This window comes from Drosophila novamexicana, unplaced genomic scaffold, assembly GCF_003285875.2.
Source record: "Drosophila novamexicana strain 15010-1031.04,08,12 unplaced genomic scaffold, DnovRS2.1 tig00000960-arrow-arrow-pilon, whole genome shotgun sequence".
Classification (NCBI taxonomy): Eukaryota; Metazoa; Arthropoda; class Insecta; order Diptera; family Drosophilidae; genus Drosophila; species Drosophila novamexicana.
This window is the reverse complement of record NW_020824833.1, coordinates 1,330,707-1,351,753: the sequence shown is the minus strand read 5'-3', so window position 1 is coordinate 1,351,753 and position 21,047 is coordinate 1,330,707. Positions and strand designations below refer to the sequence as shown.

At 40.5% G+C, this 21,047-nt stretch overlaps 5 protein-coding genes across 5 annotated transcripts; 3 read left to right on the top strand and 2 right to left on the bottom strand.

Annotated features, from left to right (window-relative positions):
• Window positions 1-2,593: 2,593 nt before the first annotated feature.
• On the top strand, window positions 2,594-3,368 carry LOC115765322. The gene has a single exon (XM_030708822.1). It carries the CDS (start codon window positions 2,741-2,743, stop codon window positions 3,209-3,211), a length of 471 nt encoding a protein of 156 aa, XP_030564682.1. The 5' UTR covers window positions 2,594-2,740; the 3' UTR covers window positions 3,212-3,368.
• Window positions 3,369-4,697: 1,329 nt separating this feature from the next.
• LOC115765323 (AP-3 complex subunit delta) lies at window positions 4,698-13,075 on the bottom strand. The gene is made up of 13 exons (XM_030708823.1): window positions 12,522-13,075; window positions 11,447-11,542; window positions 10,720-10,848; window positions 10,512-10,652; window positions 10,314-10,443; window positions 10,112-10,251; window positions 8,544-8,617; window positions 7,756-7,904; window positions 6,717-7,393; window positions 6,015-6,642; window positions 5,800-5,952; window positions 5,598-5,730; window positions 4,698-5,532 (listed from the first exon to the last, which is right to left on the bottom strand). The coding sequence occupies exons 1-13, from the start codon at window positions 12,615-12,617 to the stop codon at window positions 4,896-4,898; spliced, it is 3,183 nt and encodes a 1,060-aa protein (XP_030564683.1). The 5' UTR covers window positions 12,618-13,075; the 3' UTR covers window positions 4,698-4,895.
• Window positions 13,076-13,286: 211 nt separating this feature from the next.
• Window positions 13,287-20,680, bottom strand: LOC115765257 (gamma-tubulin complex component 3). The gene is made up of 6 exons (XM_030708736.1): window positions 20,230-20,680; window positions 19,984-20,171; window positions 18,758-19,922; window positions 18,501-18,693; window positions 18,109-18,430; window positions 13,287-14,895 (listed from the first exon to the last, which is right to left on the bottom strand). The coding sequence occupies exons 1-6, from the start codon at window positions 20,339-20,341 to the stop codon at window positions 14,137-14,139; spliced, it is 2,739 nt and encodes a 912-aa protein (XP_030564596.1). The 5' UTR covers window positions 20,342-20,680; the 3' UTR covers window positions 13,287-14,136.
• LOC115765258 (probable methylthioribulose-1-phosphate dehydratase) lies at window positions 15,066-16,013 on the top strand. Its single transcript, XM_030708737.1, has 4 exons — window positions 15,066-15,241; window positions 15,300-15,567; window positions 15,618-15,820; window positions 15,880-16,013. Exons 1-4 carry the CDS (start codon window positions 15,114-15,116, stop codon window positions 15,971-15,973), a joined length of 693 nt encoding a protein of 230 aa, XP_030564597.1. The 5' UTR covers window positions 15,066-15,113; the 3' UTR covers window positions 15,974-16,013.
• LOC115765259 (peroxisomal multifunctional enzyme type 2) lies at window positions 16,368-17,286 on the top strand. Its single transcript, XM_030708738.1, has 3 exons — window positions 16,368-16,456; window positions 16,545-16,705; window positions 16,863-17,286. The coding sequence occupies exons 2-3, from the start codon at window positions 16,573-16,575 to the stop codon at window positions 17,075-17,077; spliced, it is 348 nt and encodes a 115-aa protein (XP_030564598.1). The 5' UTR covers window positions 16,368-16,456; window positions 16,545-16,572; the 3' UTR covers window positions 17,078-17,286.
• Window positions 20,681-21,047: the final 367 nt, after the last annotated feature.

Genomic DNA, 21,047 nt, shown 5'->3' with positions numbered 1-21,047 from the left:
CACACACATGTATGCGTGTGTGTATGTGTTATGCATACAAAGTGATGTAGCTTTTTCTTTTATTATTCTCTTTTCGTACACTCATGCTGAGTTCATTGCCTAGATTGAAAAAAAAACAACAACAGTTATTTCAAGTTCATATGGGTATTCAAGTTTCTGCCTTATGAAATTTGGTTGAATTTTGTTTCCTTTCAACTATGCCACCACCACTGAGGTCCTTGAAAATCAGAAATTCGTTCATATCGTTAAATTATGCATAATCAAAAAACAAATCATTAGCAGAAACAAATAATAAAATAACTACACATATACTACATACATACATAGATACATACATATATCAACTTGGCGATATTAACTAGAGTTTTACTGCATGTTCATTTGAATGTATTCATTTTGTTAGTGTAGAATTTCATGTACATACATCAATGAATGCCTAAATTAATACAAATACTTATACACACACATATATACATACATATATATTTTGAAAAAAAAAAACAAACTTAAACATAAACAAAAACAAAAAGAAATTGCCTTTAGGGAACAAATAAAAGTGTGAAACCAAGAAGCAAAACCAAAATGTATTTTTGTGTGAATGCTAGCCAGAGAAGAGGAAGAGATGCATATACAAATCGAAGCTTCAAATTTGAATACTAAACGTAAGCCAAAACACGCAATCTAAGCAAATGTAAACAATTAACATTACGTAGTCTGTAACTGTTAACAATACAATGACAAAAACAAAAAGCAAGAAAAACTGCGAAAGGGGAAAATAATTGAAAATTGACAAAAACTAGATAAGTTGAGATACATCTTAAAGTGAAGTTCACTTCTAACTGCCTTCAAAAAATTAATTTAAATTAATATAAAAAAAAAAAAAAACAAAAAAGAGAAGAAAAACACAAAATGACACAAGCTTCAATTTAAAAAAAAAAAAGAAATTTTAACAAAAGAATAAATGCAATTATAGGCACATATTATTCTCAATAAATTGGCAATTGATTTCGAAAACAGTTGAGATATTATTTATTTCACAACAACAACAACAACAACAACAACAACAACAACAAAAGCAAGAAGCAAACGCCTAAATAAGTGTATTTGGTTTCATAAACTTTAAATGCAAAAAAAACCTAAATATTTATATAGTATACACATATATTTTTTATTATTACGTATTTAAAACAAGTAATTTTTAAAGCGTCAAATGAAAGTTTACACACACACACACACACACACACACACAAGTGAAAAATCAAATAGCATAATTATGTTTTTGTTTTGCCGTAAAGACTGCATTATACCAACAATTAATCATATATATATATATATATATATATATATATATATATATTCATACATTTAAAAAGTATGGAAAACAGAGCTACAAAATTTGTAAAAAAAAAGAAGAACGAAAACTAAAATTAGGCGTTACTTTAAATATTAAAAAAAAAAAATAAAACCTAAAGAAAAACTTTTATTTATTAGCACATAAGCTGTACTGTAATTATAGAAACGCAAATACCAAGAGCAAAGTTAAGTGTTTTAATTAAAAAAAAATTAACTTTAACAAAGTCAACTTAAAAGGCCTGCAATAATTACGAAAAGCAAGATGAATATACCTTAATAAAATGCGCTAGCAAAGCCATTGAAAAACTAAGAAATAACATATAAATATGATATAGAAGAAATGCGAGCATACAATAAGTTCAAGATCGCGGATGAGTTATTTATTCGAGAATTAAGTATCATTTCTGGTAACCCAAAAATCAACAATTAGACTAAGCAAATGCGTTGCAAACAAAAAACAAAAAACAAAAACAAAAAAAACTATTAATTATAGAGACATGCACGTGCATATGATAAGCATGTATGTGTGTGTACATTTAGTTAGTCTAGCGTCACTTGCATTATTCGATTCAAAGGATACACATACATGTGTATGTGTATCTCAAGAGAGAAAGGTTCGACCACATAAATATTTAAATCAAAACAGCAACAGTTAATTATTTGAGCAAGACATAATATGCTTCTTACATAAACTATAAACAACAACAAGAAATAAACTGTGGAAGAAGGCAAGCTCGTCAAAACATCTAGTTTACCGTTTACAGTTTACCGTTAACCGTTAACCGTTTACCGTTAGCATCTAGTTTGACGTGAACAGCAAAGAAATGCAAAGAGAACACAAAATATTTAAGTACAGTAAACGTACCGTTAAAATACAGTACACAACTGCCTTAGTTGCAGTCAACTCAAAATAAATACAAACAAACAAACAAACAAAAAAGAAAAACAAAAAACAACCAAATGAATCAAATTGTTTCAATTCCGTTTCCGATTCAAGCAGATGTCAACTCAAGCAAAGTCTACAAAAGCGCACAGAGCATTTTCTACAACTGGAATGTGGTATGTGGTTCGTTTGTGTAGAGTTTGTCGCTCGTCGTGTAGACTTTTGTCACGCTAACGGGTTGTACTGGCGAGACGCACGCCTCAGTAGGACTTGCATTTTACAGCACTGAAATTTGGAAATGTGCGATCGTCAGTGCTGTGAAGCGCACGTCTAGCAAACTGTTGGAGCATATCATTGTTGAACAGTGTAGCTCATGAATCTAGTACACATATTATTTTACTTCCGGACGAATCCAAATTTTAAAGAGTAATTCTGACGACCGCTGCGATAAGGCAACAATTGAGAAGAAGTAAACAAACAAACAAAAAACATCGAATAAAAACTATGTCGGACACAATTGCAAAGGTTATTTACGGTACTCTTCTGCTGGCGTTGATTATTCACACGCCAAAGGTATCCATACTGATTACGTTGGACGCGAATCGGTCACATCAGTTCCATGCGGCCATCAAGGGCTTCCGGAAGAGCATTCTACTTGCGGCGCTGTTCACCATGCTGGCAGTGCTGCCCATTCAAGAATTCAATGGCATTATCAAGCCTGGCAAGAAGTTGTTTGTGCTCCTCGTGATGCCCTGGGTATCCACCTGTTGCCTGATGTTCGTGACCAACTCGTTACTATTGTTTAAGATCACGGAACGCACCCTGGTCTTGAGCTCCTGGCACTGCTTCGCCAAGGCCCTGATGGTCTACTGCATACTGTTCGGTTTCGCCACCGAGCAGATAATGCACTGGTATTCCATTTATCATCTTCATGATTGCAATCACTCCATCGAGGAGAAATATCCACCCGTCTAGGCTGCAAGAATCTCAATGGAGTTGCAACGTTCTTAGTTCTATCATAAGACTCTTGTGTGCAAAATTCACTAGGCATATACATATATACATATATATACATATTATATATATATATATGTATATAATTACTACGATCCCAATTAAAATCGCCAGAGCTATGGCTACACAAATAATCGATTTAAGCTAGTGCCATAATTCAATTGATCCGAACCGTTAAAAAAAATACTGTTAGTCGTTGGCTTAACGGCTTCTCCAAACGGTTCCAATCGGTTCGAGTCGGTTTGAATCGGTTTGAATCGGTTGACGATTCCTGGTTCGCTGAGCCTGGCTAATCATCGGCCTTTTACCAACTTTAGCCGTGGCGATCTTCTCTAAACAGAAGTGCTTGGCTCGTAAAGAAAAGTTCTTAATTTGGATTCATGGATTAACCGATTCATTGAATCCCTGTGCCGCGCCTTGGCAACAACAATCTATTTAAATATATATTTATGGGACAGTTTTCGGAGTCGGACGTTTTGTGAAAACTGATTTTTTGTTCAATTTCGTATGGGATCTATCTCAATAAAAATTTCATATTGTCTTTCATTCATTCTCTTCAAGTTTGCAGCTCTGAGCTATTAAAAACTGCAAAGCTTAAAAAACAATTTGGTTCATTTCGTCAGCAATAAAAACTTTTGTTGAAAATTACAAACAAATATTTTCTTTTTGATTGTTATATTTATTGTGTGTGTGTGTGTTGTGAATATATATAAACAAATTTCCTTTTGTTTTACTGCTAAAAAAAAAAATAAATAAAAATAACAAAATAGAAGAGCTTTCTTCGGGGCACCGAAGACTCTATACCCTTGCAGACATACTCGTCGTACCTGAAACGAAATGTATTTGTAAAAAGTTTGCAATCAGGTCATATTTGCAATTGTTGGACTTTTGGCAAGGTATTTCCAAAGGGAAACTAATCGGACAGGTAAACAAGTAAGAGCAAGACACGTGCAAGAACTTTAAACTGAGAACTGGCCAGAAAACAGACAGACATCATATTGTTTCAGCTCGATTGAGATGTCTTCAAGTGAATAATACCTTGGCTGGGCAAGGGTATACGTATCCTATATTGTTAGCAGATCTTTATAGATATTGAGTTAAACAACTTGTTGAATAATTGGACGCAACATTTGCACATTGGTTGTAGGTCTAGGTATTACATGTTCTCCAATATTTTGCCTGTTTTTAATACTATATATACATTATGCACTCTATATATATATATATATATATGGTATGAACCTATATACATTCTACGGCATGTATATTTGCACTTAATCCTGTTCAATTAGCATTATTTAAAATATTATAATTGTATTTTGATCAAATTGTATATAATGGAATCGACTGCCTGGTCCTGGCTACAAATTCATTTAAAAAATAGAAAATCATCTCTTCTTATATTTTCTTTTTGTTCATAAGTTTCTTCATTCGTTTGTTTTTTTTTTTGTTTGCTTCACAAATATTACTAGTACTTGTTTTAAATTTGTTCAACTTGTTTTTATATCGCAGCGATAATTTAGACGTAGGATTAGGAGTAGGCATTATTCAAACTTAATGGCAAAGTTCTTAACTATGCATATTGCATGGAAATCGTGAATGGATCCATTGATGAAGATGCGTGTTTTATTCCATTATTTAGTACCTAGAAAATCTCTTTGCTGGGCGTCGAAATGCCCATAGGCTGTTCGTAGTCGGAGGCGGCCGACTCCTGTGTCCGCTTCTCCTTGTGCTGCGACTTGTCTTTCTTATGCTTCTTCTTATGCCCCTTGCTGACGGCCGCCTCGGCTTGCGGCTCTGCCGGCTGTGCGCCGGCCAGTTCAAACCCCACATCGATAATGTTCGCGGAGCTTGTGATTGTGGGTGCGTCATCATTTGGTTTTTTGCTTGATTTGTGCGCCCTCTTTTCACTGCGCTCGCTCTTCTCGCGCTTCTTCTTTTTCTGCTGACTATGGACAGCTTCGGGTTGGACAGTGTTGTTGTTGTTGTTGTTATTGTTAATGTTATTGTTGTTGGTGCTGCTGCCGCCGCCGTCGTTGTCTGTGGCTGTCCGGCAGGGACTGCTCCCCGTATCGATCAAATCGGGCTCTGGATGAACCTTGCGCGTTTTATGCTCGCGTGTCTTGTCTTTTGATTTCTTAGCCTTCTTACCAGCCACTTCACCTGTGCCTGTACCTGTGCCCGTGCCTGCTGAACTGGACGTGGCTTGAGTTTGCGCCTTGAGATTTTCTTTGCCAGCTGACGCAGCCTTGGATGACTTTGTCGGCGCTTCAAAATCAGCCCTGATTGTTATTGTAAAAGAGTTGGTGTTAATGTTGAAACTATTTAGCCTGGAAATAAAGCTTACATGTCTAGCTCAATGTCAAGTGCACGGTGTGGATCGTTTGGATCGTATTTGCCGTCCTTATCCTCGCTGTCGGACAGCGTAACGCCCTCGGGCATGTCCAGCGTTGTGTTCACAATATGTAGAGGCTTCGGTTCTACGGGGTCAACAATTCATATTAATTTGTGTTCTGGCTTTTGGACTCTGCTGTTTCGCTGAAGCTTACCCGCATCCGATTCGGAGCTGCTGTTGTAGGCTAGTTTGTTTTTTGATTTTTTGCTCTTCTTGCTCTTTTTATGCTTCTTTTTGCCATCTTTGCTACTGTGCGCCGCAGCGGCCGCCTGCTGCTCCTTCAGATACTTGTCCGAACGTTTCGTAACTGCAACACATGAATAGCCAATCAGCCAGGCATCGAGAGTGTGTTATATAGGGTTTACTTACTGCCCACACGCAGCGCGGATACGCCCTCGATGTCCAGTGGGAGCTCAGTTATGGGTATGTCATCAATATTGTCATACTGATCCGCATTGGAGTTATTGCTGCTGCTGCCGATGGCAGCGGATGCAGAGATTGGCGCTGACTTCAGGTAGTGCGGATTGTTTGACTGTTCGATGAGACGCGCCATGCGCTGACGCTCCAGTTGTTCCGGTGTCAGCTCGAGGCTCTTGCGTCGCTTGACGTCTGTATGGCCGACACCGGTGCCATCGTGAGCTGAGCTGACAAATAACTCATCCTTGTCGTGCTCCGAAGAGAAGCTACTGGCGTCCTCCGGAGGCGGTGCATTGATCCACTCATCCAAGTCAAGCCCATCCGGCAGCGGCACCTTGCGCTGCGCCTTGGGCGCCACGGGTATCAGGTCGCCGGCAAAGAGCAGTGCCATCTCCTGGACAATCTCAATTGCCATGCTTGGTATTGATCCCGTTGTCGCCTCCTCATCATCCCCCACAGCTGCAGTCAGTTGCTTGCGCAGCATTTCGATAAGCATGCAGGCGGAGTTGGCACGCTCCTGCACCTCAATGTCGCTGGAGCCATTGAAGTGCTGCAGCTTTTCCAGCACATGATCGCACAGCTGTAAATCCAGACAAAGGTGAGCTGTACAAATTCATGCAGAAATATAGTTTGTGGGTTGATCCGGTTACTTACGCGCACAATGCCGGGCAAATCCTGCAGCTCGAGACAGGAGGTGGCCAGGCGTGCAAAGAGCTTGATCACATTCTGCACATAGACGCCCTGGATGTGGCCAGGTAGTTGACGCGGTCGCAGCAATATGTTGAGGGTCTTCTCGGCATCGGCCAGTTCGCCAGAGAATTCACCCACAATCCAGGCGGCCGCATACAGCACCTCGTACATGGAGTTGCTTTGCGTCGAAATGGCGAACGTGTCCAGCAGATTGGTCATCTCGACGACGGCAAATTGACGCACCACGGGCACACGTATGGCCACGTCCAGCAGTTGCTCGGCAATCAGGCGGCCGTGCTTGGAGCCGGCCTCCAGTTGGATTAGCTCGACGAGCACGGTCATGTACCACTCGAAATTGGTCACATACAGATAGGAACTTTGGGCACATATCTCGATCACTTTGTAGAGCAGCTCATCGCGATACGCTGAGCCCTCGGCGCGCTCCATGTGGCCGAGCAGGCGTTTCACAATCTCCATGAGATTCTTTTTCGATACCATGCCATATAGCAGATCCAAGGCGCGTAATCGTATCGACTCGTCCTTGTCGTCCAGGCACGCCAATATCAAATCCTTGTGCGTCTGCACACTCTTCGGATGTGTTTTCAGTATCTTTGACATGGCCAGCAGGCCCAAGTATTTGACTTGAAATGAACAAAAGGCAGCAAATGTGAGTTAGAAGTAAGCTTCTCCTGGCAAAACGCAGCTAATGCGAATTTCACTAAACTCCTTAAATAAAGAAGTTGATTGCTTTCAAAGATTTCTCTGCAAAACCTGATTTCGAGTTCTAGAAGGGCATCTAATATTCGATGAGCGTTCTTTATTGTTTTTCAATAATTTGTATTCTTTTCATACTAAATCAGATAGTAGAATGTTATATACAAAATGAAACAACTTTTGGGTAAAAGGAGCTTGTGTATTGTTCAGGAATTGACAGATCTGCCCTTCTAGATGACGATTTGTGCTCAATAGCCTGCAGATTGGATTGATATGCAGCTGTACTTACGATTCTGGTCGGAGTCCACGATAAGGATGCGCAGCTTCTGCACGCACAGCTGTATGGAGGCACTGTGGTTGGGCATGCCGCTGCTGATGCTGATGAGCACCGCGATGACCGTGTTGATGCACTCGTAGAGGAGGCTCATTGCCGATGTGCTGTTTGGGTTGAACGGTTGGACACGGGTTGGCGGGTTAGGGCGGCGGTATATCAAAGAGTTCAGTTCGATTAAAGCGGCCCAAAAGAAGCGTAAAACAAAAAACAACAACAGCAACAACAACAACAGCAACAACAGCAACAACGGTAATAGCAACAGCAAAAAAAAAAAAGAATAGCATAATAATATATAGAAATTCTACTTGAATAATAAAAAAATATATATATGTAGATCTATGTATAAATGTACTTATATATAAACAGCTAACAATTCAAGCGTAGCATAAAAACGCAAATAATAAGAGAACAAAAAAACAAACAAAATAACTGTAAAGATTTCAATTTTGGTGCTCGAAGAGAAGCATTCAACGTAAGAGAGTAAGCGCAAGAGAGCAAGCGCAAGAGAGCTGAAGGGAGAGCGCAAATGTAACTGAACATATATAAGAGACTTAACAAGCGTTTTATTGGCTTATGTTTTGTTTCGTTTTTGTTTTCGTTTTTGTTTCTTCTTTTTGTGTTTTTATCTGTACATCAGCTTTCGATCATCGAACAGCTGAGAGCGCAGTTTTGCAGTTTTTTTGTTTTTGTTTTATGTTTCATTTTTATTTTTTGTTTTTTTTTTGTAAATGATAAAAACTTGCCTATGAATTAGATTTGTGAGTGGCTCTATTAATTTCTTTCCTAGCCGGGGTTCTAAGGGAGTTAAAGCGCCAAACTGCAAATATGCAAAGAGAAAAAGAAACAAGCAACAAATTATACCATACACAATACATACAACCGTTTTTTAAATTATTATTATTTAATTTTTTATTCCTTTTTAAAGACATAAAAATAAATATGTAAGAAATGATGCAGACTTAACACTTAGTTAAACTGAGTGTAAAAAAAAAAAATAGAAAACAACATATAAACGCAATTTTTAATTGAAAAATCAATTGATCACACACATACATCCATGTACATACACACACATATATACTGCATACATAGATATATATACATGACATGTACGGCATGTAGCTAGACTAGAGTTGGCTTCTGCGACTCTCAGGGACATCTCTTAGCAAGGGCAAAGTAAAGCAAATAACAAATACATACGCATATGTTTGTATATTAATTTAAATAAATAGCGGTAAATAAACATATTTATGTACTCGTATGCATACGGTGAGGGCTAGTGAGTGCGTCTGCCTGCTGTGTTTCAGACACACACGCACACATATATATATATATATATATATATATATATATATATATATATATATGTGTGTGTGTGTACATATATGTGTGTCCGCTTTCGATACATCCGATTTATATACGAGTCAAACGGGAGTATAACATTCGATTTAACTTTTTAAATGCCAATTTCAACATATTCAAGTATTTAACCAGCTTTAACTTGTTTTCGCATGATTTGAACCAGGAACCTACATTTAGTAGCATAACGGATAACAGCAGGATAAACACATATATGTGAGGTGAGTGCAGAAGGACAAAGGATCTCGATGTTCGATAACAACATTTACAGTTGATATTGAATTTGGAAGTTGATTTCTTGCATTTAAATACAACAAATTGTCCAATTAATGGGCTCAAATCGTGTACAAATTGTATCGTGAATGTGAATATATGTGAATATATGTAAACGGTGAAAAATCTAACGAAAATTAACGTAAGGAACAACTTTCAGTTGCACAAATAAGAATAAGAAACAAAAAAAACAAGAATTACAACTCAATCGTTAAGGAGAAATGCTTAAAGAAATTAAAACAAAAGCGCGTGCTGTTTATCTTATTATTATTATTATTTTTTTTTTGTAAATAAATAAATAAGTTTCTTAATATGGCTGCTTGCTTCAATAAATAAAAGCGCGCCGATAAAAACCTGGAAATAATTTCAATTAGGGGCTGAGTCAATTTGCGTCCCAGCGCCGGTTCAATAGTTGTGAGGCTCGCGAACTGTTTTTTTTTTTTTGGTTTTTTTGAATAATTTTTTTGTTTTTAATAATCGTTTTTGGTTGGGCAGGTAAGGGAAGTGGAGGAGTAGGAGTTGTGTTAATTAACTTGATAGACAAATATTCAGTTCTTATTCATATTATTGTACAGCAAAAAAAGGGTTTTCATTATTTGAACACAAAAAAAAAAAAACAGAAAAAAAAAGAAAACCAAAAAGGAAACTCATTGAGTAACACGGCACCGCATATACTCACCAGTTTAATTATCTTAATTAGCATCCAATTATTTGTCGACGTGGTCATGAGCTTGAAAAACACAGGCGCCAAAGGAAGATAGTTTTTTGGATTCTTGCGCGCCAGCTCACAAATGACATTAACAGCAGCCGATTGTACACCTAAGAATACAAGTATTATTAACTAGCATTGGACTGCCAATGGATATTTGTCAATGGCACACCTGGATCCGGATCCTCGAGCTTCTCTTTCAGTTTGGGAAATGCAGGTCGCAAGGCTTCGGGATAGCGCAAGAATACCTTATACATCATCAGCACAGCCTTCATGCGCAGATATGGTTTGGTCGAGCTCATCTGTGCGAGGTAACAAGCAAATACAGTTAAATCGGTCAACTCGAACATACAAATCTAATAAAACGCACCAGTGTCATAATATCATTGGCCAGATCCCGCGATAAATCTGGCGATATAAAACAACTAAGACCGCTCAGCGCCACGCCGGCATCGTATTGATTCTGTGAGTTGAGGTCCTTGCGTATCATGTTCGTGGTTAGCATGAGTAGCTGCAAATCGATCAAATGCAATTTGATTAGATCGATTTGATAAGTTTATGAATTGACAGGCGCTTACCTCGCTGTCCGGATGAAAGCATTGACTGGCGGCCAGGTAACCAATTCGCTTGCATGTGAAGCGCGAGGAACTCATCACCTCAATTATATTAAAGCCTGCCCACGAGATGTCATATCCGAGCATTTGTATCTATAAAAATTAAAAGCAGTCAATACAATGCCTTGCAACACAGTGATTTTCAGTCAATTATATTAACTACTTGGAAATTCAAGCCTATTTATCATTAAAAACTGCTGTTTCGTCTGCTGAGCATAGTTAGCATAGACTTTGTCATTTGGATTTAGAGTGCGGCATAATATTCCAAAGCAACTCAATAAAGTAACCAACCATAGGCTAGCTACCTTCGAGAGAAAGATGTGAGATGTCCTGTGGTATTCCTTGATGTGCATCAAGCCTTTGATCACATCTGGCGCATTCCTTATTAATAGAGCTAATTCGGAATTGTCCAGAGAGAGTAACTTGATTCAGATAGGCTTTCACATTGGCTGGAATAGCTGTGCGAACATTTCCAATAAGTGAAATCTTCTTCGTATCAAGAAACTAATAGGGCTACATGTGATTTAAGGATGGATACCACCACATTGAACCGCCCAATCTTAACTTGTATTTGGAACTTTAGCTCCTTATGAATTCCATTAAGGGGCTGTCTTCAATCTCTTACGACACTCTGCGGTTGGTCTGTGGCCAACACGGGAGCCGCCTCCGCGTTGATCGAGGGTGGACTTACATAGGTCAGCTTGGCCACAGCATTGCACTTGACGCTGATATTGTCCTGACGCAGCTCCTGTTTGATTTCCTCAATGCACTGCGATATGTATTTGGCCTGCGGAGTACAAAAGAAAGTAAGAAAGGTCTCAATTACAAAAGCCAAATAGCTCCTCAATTGGCATGTTCAGGCCTTTTTATGTGTATATGTGTGTGAGTGTGTGCGAGTGTGCATGGAGACTGCAAAAACAATTGAAGGCATGTCTAATCACGCTGTGGTATCATGGCCCGTCTGCATGACCCATGTGATAGACGAATCGAAGCAAAAGTTATAAATTAACATCATCCCCAGAGTCAAGCGATTCAGTTGGGTCAACACAGTTCGTGGCTGTGGTCAAGTACGGGGAGGGGGCTGTCGGCTGCTATCAGTTGACATTAATACAGTTTCAGTTGGTATGCAGATTGCGCATAAAGGAGCGTTTGTTGCTATATCAACAGAAAAGTTCAAATTGCTGGGACTGTGGAGATTCAGCAGAATGGGCTTGGCTATCAGCAGAAGGATGCGGGTTGGGGCAGCTTATATGTACATACACACAAGCCAATTCCTACGACAGCCAAAGATTCAGTTTTTTTTTACAATTTTTATCAGCTGCAGATCTCCTGTGAAGTCATGAGAGCAAATGCTTTTGGTTTGATAAGGAAACGCAAGTCAAAAGTTAGTAGGAAAGTTCGGCTTTGCACAGACAACGCGTTCTCATTCGCTGTTGTGTGTGTGTGTGGGTGTGCGTGTGCCTGTGCTTGTATCTGTGTGTGAGGTGGCACATCAGGGAAATGAGCTGAAAGACATTAATAGAGAGGGAGAGAGAGAGAGAGAGAGAGACATAGAGTGCGAGACGCTACAAACTGCCGCTAATTAAGTCAAGCTTTTGAGCCTTGCGGAGCTAGCAGATGCTGACAGCACACACACACACACACACATGAACACACACGCCTACGCCAATGCAAATGCAAATAAAGTTTGACAGCTAATTAACAAGTTTTGTTGGCCGACAGAAACAACAACAACAATCAAATCTATTTGGCGATGTAGCACTTGCCTCATTATCCTTGTTATTTCGTATGCCGCGCACAAGGTCTGTCAAGTTTTTATCAAACATGCGCTCGAAATTTCCCTTCACTTTTTTTAACGCCATTTCGTCGACGTCGACGTCGCAGTTGATGCGTGCGCTGCTTTTGTTGCTCTCGTTGTTTTTGTTTTTGTTGTTGCTGTTGTATTCGCCTCCAGAGCAGCAATATGGTTGCTTGAAATTTTAATAAAAGAACTCGACAGCCACAGCACCAATAACAAATAGAAAATAATTAATATATGTATTGGTAATGCCAGCGCCGGCAGCGTCAGATTTTCTCTTTTCGTTTGTTCTTTTGCTTTGCTGCTTTGCACTTGCAAAAATCACTGCCAACGCGAATAGCACTCGAAACTGCGAATCCAAACTGTTGACGCCTTTCGCTTTGATAAGCTGCTGAACTTGTATGCGCTTAACCGATTTCAGCTTTTAATTGTTGCCGATAAGCGATGTGGCTTAGCTTGGATTCCACTGTTATTTTTTGCAATTGATTTTTTTTTTTTGTCGCTCTTTTACAAGTTTGTTGTGCTATTTGTTTATCGCCCGACAAAAAAATATTGCAGCCGATATTGCATAAACTATCGATACGAGCATTCCGATTGCTACATTATATCGATATGCTATTTCAACTTAATACTGTTCAAGACATCGGGCATATTCGGATTGGTTAGACAAAAACAGATTCCAAAATTTTGATCAGTTGAAAAAGGCAAGCAGATTTCATTTAAAATACATAACCATTTATTTAGAACTTGTGGAGTTGCTTTCAATATATTAACATTTAAAATCGTTTCTATCATTATTCGAATTATAAGTGGAAACATGTTATGTGACATTTCTCTAAAATTGGGTTCTTGCTTTAAAACGATTTTAAAATTTTACATAGTTAATTAACAAATTGTTTATAGCATTAACGATTTATATGAGATATATATAACAGAAAATGCAAGTCTTTAATATGATTGATTAATTGATTTGATGAAGGAGTTTCTTTGATGTGTAGATTAAACTGGCTGAAATGGCCGCAGAATGTTTTAATTTAATACAAGAGAATTTCGAATTTTCTAATACTTTTGGCACGGTTAGCTAAGCAAATGTGCTGTGTAGCGAGTATTTCCTTACATTTCATTACAACGCTTTCTGCTACAATCGTATCTTTTTGAGAAAGAAAAAAACAAAACATTTTAACGGTGCATGTTGTTTGCTTCTTACTTCTCGTTCGGAGAGATGTGATTAGAGTAGAATACTTTCCTGGGGATATTTTGGCAATTATGATACATTTAAAAACGCTTGTCTTGTAACAACAATATGCAGGTAGCTCGCGTGCGGTAATGGCCTTTAAAGCTAAATACTTTTGTTTATCTTGCCTAATGACGAAATAAAAGCACGATGCAATTTACATGACATCGCAACAATTTGCAACCCTGTATTTTAAAAGTGGGCCTCGAGCCAAAGCAACTCGATTAAAACTGTAATCTTTAACGCGGTTATTGTTGTTGTTGTCGTTGTTGTTGTTGCTGTTGTTGTTGGCACTGGGATAAAGCGCTTTCTCATTGTGAGTACCACAATCTTCCGCCTGAGTTAACCGTTAGTCCCAGGACAGTAATGGAGTGTGACCATGGTTTGCAAACTGTGATGGTGTTTGCGGATGCATGCTGTAGCGACCGCCCATGTGGCTTTTGGAGGTGCCAAACACGTTGCTCAAGCGCCAATGTTCGAAGGTTAACGGTTTGCTGAGATTTGTATCTCGCTTTTTATAATATTCATTGAAGTCCAGACGGGTGCCAAACAGCTGCAGATTGGGATCGTCGCTGGAATTAAGCGCCAGCAGAAAGCCACCCACTGCTTTCCCATAGGACACGGCAAATCCTTCGAGCGTCCGACAGGAGGTTATTAGCTTCTGCTCGAATATCTTGCGCTCCTGATCGCGTTCCATTTTTTGTACAGTGGTCAGACCATAACGTCCGGCCTGTTCGGACTCGGCAATCGTTTTAGCCATTTGCTGACGTGCCTCCAATTCAGCGAAGCAGTCTTGATAAAAGTTGGCCTGCCAATTTTCCAGCGAAATGATGTTCTCATAGACCACCTCAAGATGGCTTTCCATGTTCGTTGACGTGTTCACGAAGCATCCAATGCTGATCGCGTGCAAAAACTTGGAGTGTGCATCGAGTATGTCATCCAATGCCTTGGCCTGTTGCATGCGCTTCTGCAGTTCCACCCAGTTGCATTCGATCACTTCGAAGAGTACATAGTACTGCATTTGATGAACAAAGTGCATGATTTCCGATGTGAACAGATGCAATCGGTAGGTGGCCTTGGCAATCTCACTGCCCATCGAACGCAGCGCCTGAAAATATATAAATAGTATACCCGTTTACCATACATGGAAAAACAGTTAAACTCAGATTTAAACTATACGGCTGCTATCGATATATTCACATAGATACATCGATAATATTAACAGCGCGCAGAGTGACTGTGAAACTAACAATCGCACTAATCATTGTTTACATACGTGACTGCGTGACTGACCATTCGCCGTCTTATCAGTCGCACAACTCTATAATGGCATTGTCAATTTTTAAGGATTTACCTGAGGAGCATCCGCGCAACTTGATACCGTCGCTATGTAGGCAATTCTATCACCTGGGCTGGGTAACCGGGACTGGTGGCGGCATGAGCATTAAATACAAGCAAGTGCATCACGAATGTTAACCCCATAAAAATGAACCTGAATGACTTTTGAAACAGCAACGAAATCTATATCGCGCCATCGGGGGTACAAAAGGAGCGTATGCAACCGGAAGACCTCTTTGTGCAGGACATAGATGGCAAGGATTTGCAATTGCCACCAGAGATCAAGGGCCTGAGCAAGAGTCAGTGCACCCCGCTCTTCATGCTGGCATACAGGCATCGCAATGCCGGCGCAGTCATTCACACGCATTCCCAGCATGCTGTAATGGCAACATTGCTGTGGCCAGGGAAAACGTTTCGTTGCACACATCTGGAAATGATTAAGGTACGAGTCCCATGCAGAGGGCAGTAATTTGCTAATTTGATCTATTGCAGGGCGTCTATGATGAAGCTGATAAGCGCTATCTTCGGTACGACGAGCTACTGGTTGTGCCCATCATTGAGAATACGCCCTTCGAACGGGACCTGGCCGACAGCATGTATGCGGCCATGATGGAATACCCCGGATGTTCTGCTGTTCTTGTGCGCCGCCACGGCGTCTATGTTTGGGGTCAGACATGGGAAAAGGCTAAGACTATGTAAGTAAATACATATATGTAATTATTAGGGCAATGTGCGATTGTGTGAATGCTTACAGGTCGGAGTGCTATGACTACCTATTCTCCATTGCCGTCCAGATGAAGCAGGCCGGACTGGACCCGGAAAAGTTTGAGAACGCATTGCAGGCATAAGCATTAAGCTCACTTTAATATTAAAATGTACATAATAAATATAATACTATGTACCAAATGAAGTACATGCTGATAAAAAATGGTAGGGCGAGCAGAGCGTAATCCATAATCTGCCACTAATCGTTATACCCATTGAGAATTTATGATCTTCAAATCGTTGGCGCACTTTGCACAGTGCGAGTACGAGCGCCAACAGCTGCTGCTCATGTTAGTTAACAGACCGGTAGCGAGCGAGAGAGAGAGAGTGCAAACTCCAACGGACTATCGATTTATTTTATTGGTCACTATTTGTTTTGTGTGTGTGCGTGTGCGTGTCGCATGTGTGTGTGTGTGTGTGTGTGTGTGTGTGTCTGTCAAAAAATGAACGAGAGCTCAGCAGTCGAGTGTCAGAGCGCTTGAGCAAAGCGGAATTAGAGAAGAAAAGCACATAAATATCAACGATTGCCGCTGCTTGCTCATTATTTGGCGTTTTCCCTTTCAGGTGTAAGCATTTGACGCGCGTTATTCATATATTGCACAATTTTTAATGAAACACTAATTCGTTTCTTTTTGTGGTTTCATTAAATCGCAGTTCCAACAAATCAACAAAACCAATTAATATGTCGCTGCAATCGGACGCCGTTTTCCAGAAAATTATCGAAGGCTTGAAGGATAATGCCGCCAAGGCCAAGGCCATTAACGGCGTGTTCCTCTATAAAATCACCAAGGATGGCAAAGTAGCCAAGGAATGGAGTAAGTAAATGTCCAAACTTCTATTTACACACGCAACGCAAACGATAACGCACCGTGTAAAGTTCAAAGTGCAGTTAACAGTCGCGTACTTCGGCACCAGCTGCTATTTAGCTAGATAGATAATAACGGCGACCTAATTGATTTCATTAATTAACAGCCCTCGACTGCAAGAGCGCCAAGGCGTATGAGGGACCCGCCCAGGGCGTCAAGGTGGACACCACACTAACGGTTGCCGACGAGGACATGGTCGACATTGCCTTGGGCAAGCTGAATCCCCAGGCTGCCTTCATGAAGGGCAAATTGAAGATTGCCGGCAACATCATGCTGACGCAGAAGCTGGCGCCTCTGCTCAAGACGGACGCCAAATTGTAAACAGACATTTTGGTGATTTCACAATCTAACGCACACCAACGTACATATATCCCACATATGTATGCCCAGTTTGTATCGCATTTGTTTTTTTTTTGTTTGCATCGTAATTGCGATATTTTCGCCGTGTTTGCACAATGTGTATCTGTGTGTTTTTTTTTGTATGTTAATACTATGTGTAATTAGAAAATAATACATAAGCCTAGAAGGAATTTATGCTCGATTTATTATTGCATTCAATCTAATTATACCCCAAGCACAAAGTACCTGACGAGTACGTGTACTTTAAACCTGCGCCCTGATACCCAGATATCGATAGGCTAGCCCCTTATCTTGGTTTGGCAACGGCAAATGTGCAACGGGAAGTCGACTATTGTTAGCCGTATGTTTCGGGGCCATGGATTAGATTACGTGCCAAGGTATGCGCTAATCTTAGCCATAAAAGAAAAACAGAATTCTCCATTTTCTATGGAGGGCAACAGGGATATCTTGCTCGACTGACACAATCAAAACGCAATACAATAAACAGTTTCTTAGTTTGCATAGCCTAAACCCATTGATAATGGATAAATATTTTAGAAGTAGCCATCCTTCCCATAAAGTACAGGCTGACACTCGTTTAAGCGAAGCGAAATGCACAATTTTGCAATAAACTAAAAAAAATGAGTTGCAGCTTGTAGCAAAACTAACAAATAATTGTGTTTATAATGCATACTAATTGTGCATCATTACCTATGACAGTCCTCAAGTAAATGATCGATATAATCTGTATAATGGCAACGATCCCATAAACTATGGACTGGAGACTTTGGAGCGTAGCTCTCTGAATTGCACGGATTGATCAAGTTTGTTTTAACAAATAATCGATGAATCGCCCGTTGCCATAAAATCGATTAGAACCGATTTGTATATCAGGCTTGTTGCTTGTCCGGAGCTCGCAAGAGCTAGAATCTGGTTAGTAGTTTCGCGTGGAATATTTTTGGTTCCCTTTTTTCACCCCAAAATTGAAAACCCGGATTTCGGTATTTACTCACCTTGGCGTTGCCCATTTGTACCTTCCAAATTTTTGTGGATAAGACGAATTCCATGTGCTTGATGCGCCAGAGTGGCTTGAATAGCGCCTTGTATGTGGGCATGGCGGGTTCCAGCATGGTGGCCAACGGTCCACGGACCGTGTATTGCAATGAGATGACATCCCAGCCGCAGTCACCGGCATAAGGCGTCTTAACCACCACATCCAAATGATTTAGTATATCTGGATCGTCGTACTGGGCATTTGTGCAGCGCAGGGCGGCATCAAGCATTGCGGATAGATCGTGTGAGTAAATGTCGGTGCCAATTTTCTCCAGCTCATCCCTGCGGAAGCCACAAAACAAGCAAACAAACTGAAAAGCAGGTCATATATTGAATTAGTTCTTGAACGCACTTCATGTTCTCGATGAAAATGCTGACAAAGTCGCCTTGGCCAAGCAATAGATAGCGACGCATCCCCTGCAGATGATCCAACAGCTTGTGTGGTCCAACCATAATGTCCAGCACATGCTTGGAAGTTTGCGAATAGCAGGTCTCAATGGCCGCATGCCAGGTTGTGTCTGGCACGTACGAAAAGATGTGGGAAACTGCACAAAAGCGAATGGATACAATGAATAATTAATATATATATATATATCGATGCCGGCTTACCATGATTGTCAATAACGTACTTAAGCTCTTTACGGCCCTTTACCGCTTCCTCCATTTTGCAAATCTCACGCAAAAAGTTAATGCTCTTGCCGGTTTTAAGTATCTTGTCGGCCAGTTCAAGTGTGATAAATTTGGGTAGCATGCTGTGTCGCAGCCGAAACTTATCATGCCAGAGTCGATCAGCGCCGACCTCGTCAAGGGATTCAACAAAGAATTCGCCGTGGCTATCCTCGATGCCGCCCTCGAGCATCCATTTTGAGATCATGCGTACCAACGGTCCACAGCTCACGGTCAACAGATCATTGGCTAGTTTATTGATCATGGGATCACCATTGTTTAGAAATGTATATAGCACGGAGGCCAGGTCACCGCCCTTCTTTAGCTGGCAGGCATCGGCGATTTTCGTCAGCCATTGCATGCGCCGCAGTGGCTCCATGTACCAGCAAAGCAGCTTCATTAGCGTCAGCTGCTCACGTTGCCTGTCCAACCAGCTCTGATCACGATCGACGAAGTCTCGCATCTGCGTCTGACGAAATGCGTTAAGCTGATCCTGCAAGAGTGCCACCTGCCCATGAAATTCGCTCATCTCCAGTTTCAGCTTCGCCATGAATGCCTGGCCCATACTGCCCATGGCATTGTAGCCGGTCATTGTATTCGAAAATTTGGACACCCGATCATGATAATAACCCAGCTCGGACAGCCTCAATAGCATACCACACTGCACTGGTGAGATGGTCTTCATGGTGAGCGGATCGAGCTTGAAGCGTCCCGTAATCACATCCTTCTTAAGATACTTGCCCTGTACGCCCATAAACGAATATATCGCATTCTGCACAACATCATGATCGGTGTTGACGTTATTTTGCTTTGTTGTATCCAGGATGTAGTTGGGCAAAGGAAGGTTGCCAAGACCCACGCTCGTCTGTGTTGGATCGTAGCTGCAGGGCTTTACTGACATCCCATTTTTATTGCCATTTAAGCCAATGCCGTTAGATTGAAGGACGCTGCTGCACGAGCTCCGGTTTGTGCTGTCCACTTTGATTGACGATCTGGAACGTCGACTAGGTGGCTGTCCAACTTCGTTCAAGGGGACGTACTGTGCATCAGTTTCCAGGCTAAACAATATAAGATTCGATAGAAGGTCCCGCATACGCTGATCTTCAATCTGCAACAGCATGAGTAAGAGTATTTGGTGCGTCATCCAATTACAGCCACACCACACTTACCTCACAGGAGGCAACAACGTAATGCTCGTGGAAGACCGATCCAGGCTTATCTTCCTCACCCCACATCGGATTTGACTCCAATATAGTCATAATCTTGTCTAGGCAATCATCCTCGGTCAGTGGCGGTGGACTATCAAATATATCGGGGCACTTGTTAATATACTGCACGGCAAGCGGCACCATTCGATCTGGATAGTACAAATGCATATTAGAAAGCAGAGCAAGTGTAAGAGCTGCGTAATATACCTAATAATTCCTGCGAGTCCTTGGGGTGTACGCCCTCCCTGAGTTTCGATATAAGGCTTTTGAATTCATATCCAATATTTTTGCTACTTGTGTTGTTATTCGAGTTAGGCATCTTTTCTTCTGTTGTTGTTCTGCTAAAGCACTGCGTTTGCCAATTTGTAGCATACAATATTAATCGTTCGCCAAATTTATAGAAGGCGCGCGCGTTTGTGTTTGTGTCAAAAATGGCGGTGGGACAAAAAACAACAACTGCTGGACGAATGAACGGATAACACAGCTGCAGAGACTTCACTTGTGCTCTCCCTTCGAATGCCGCAATTCACATGCTAAAAATGACAACTCAGAAACAAAACTGAAACGGTAAAACGCCTAACTGGATACTAATTGTTAATAATAATAAAGGCAAAGTGCTCGTTTGAATTTGTTTGCTGCCAAACAATTAAGAAAAAACGAGGGATGCTAGCAGGTTCTGAACTGAACTGTATGCAGTGGTTCCCAAAATGTTCATTCGATTCTATTGCAAAATCATTTGAGTCTTTTCCTGGCAATCTGCTGTCAATTTTGGTTCATAATGAGAAAAACCAACGGGAGTCTAACGCATGCTAAAGTAGCCTACTTGGGTTTAAACGGTTACTTCATACAGTACAAGTTACAGTAACTGCTGCACATAAACATTTAAAAAAATGAACTAGTTTTTAAACGATATTTAACCTGCAATCGTGATTAACGTACGATGAATCGAAACACGCCATCGCCTAAGAATGTTGAACAAATAATTTAAAACGTTTGCTCTGCTTTCAAAAACCATCATCGGCATA

What these genes read in the sequence shown, in the direction of transcription:
- LOC115765323 (XM_030708823.1), bottom strand. Translation starts at nt 12,617, where the DNA reads ATGGCGTTAAAAAAAGTGAAGGGAAATTTCGAGCGCATGTTTGATAAA. An exon ending in CCAATGATATTATGACACTG is followed by an intron (nt 10,444 to 10,511) that starts GTGCGTTTTATT and finishes TACCTCGCACAG; the next exon opens with ATGAGCTCGACCAAACCATA. An exon ending in ATTTGCCCGGCATTGTGCGC is followed by an intron (nt 6,643 to 6,716) that starts GTAAGTAACCGG and finishes CTGGATTTACAG; the next exon opens with CTGTGCGATCATGTGCTGGA.
- LOC115765258 (XM_030708737.1), top strand. Translation starts at nt 15,114, where the DNA reads ATGGCATTGTCAATTTTTAAGGATTTACCTGAGGAGCATCCGCGCAAC. An exon ending in GGCATGAGCATTAAATACAA is followed by an intron (nt 15,242 to 15,299) that starts GCAAGTGCATCA and finishes CTTTTGAAACAG; the next exon opens with CAACGAAATCTATATCGCGC. An exon ending in TGGGAAAAGGCTAAGACTAT is followed by an intron (nt 15,821 to 15,879) that starts GTAAGTAAATAC and finishes GAATGCTTACAG; the next exon opens with GTCGGAGTGCTATGACTACC.
- LOC115765259 (XM_030708738.1), top strand. Translation starts at nt 16,573, where the DNA reads ATGTCGCTGCAATCGGACGCCGTTTTCCAGAAAATTATCGAAGGCTTG. An exon ending in CAAAGTAGCCAAGGAATGGA is followed by an intron (nt 16,706 to 16,862) that starts GTAAGTAAATGT and finishes ATTAATTAACAG; the next exon opens with CCCTCGACTGCAAGAGCGCC.
- LOC115765322 (XM_030708822.1), top strand. Translation starts at nt 2,741, where the DNA reads ATGTCGGACACAATTGCAAAGGTTATTTACGGTACTCTTCTGCTGGCG.
- LOC115765257 (XM_030708736.1), bottom strand. Translation starts at nt 20,341, where the DNA reads ATGCCTAACTCGAATAACAACACAAGTAGCAAAAATATTGGATATGAA. An exon ending in ACGTTGTTGCCTCCTGTGAG is followed by an intron (nt 19,923 to 19,983) that starts GTAAGTGTGGTG and finishes ATGCTGTTGCAG; the next exon opens with ATTGAAGATCAGCGTATGCG. An exon ending in TACAAATGGGCAACGCCAAG is followed by an intron (nt 14,896 to 18,108) that starts GTGAGTAAATAC and finishes ATATATTTTCAG; the next exon opens with GCGCTGCGTTCGATGGGCAG.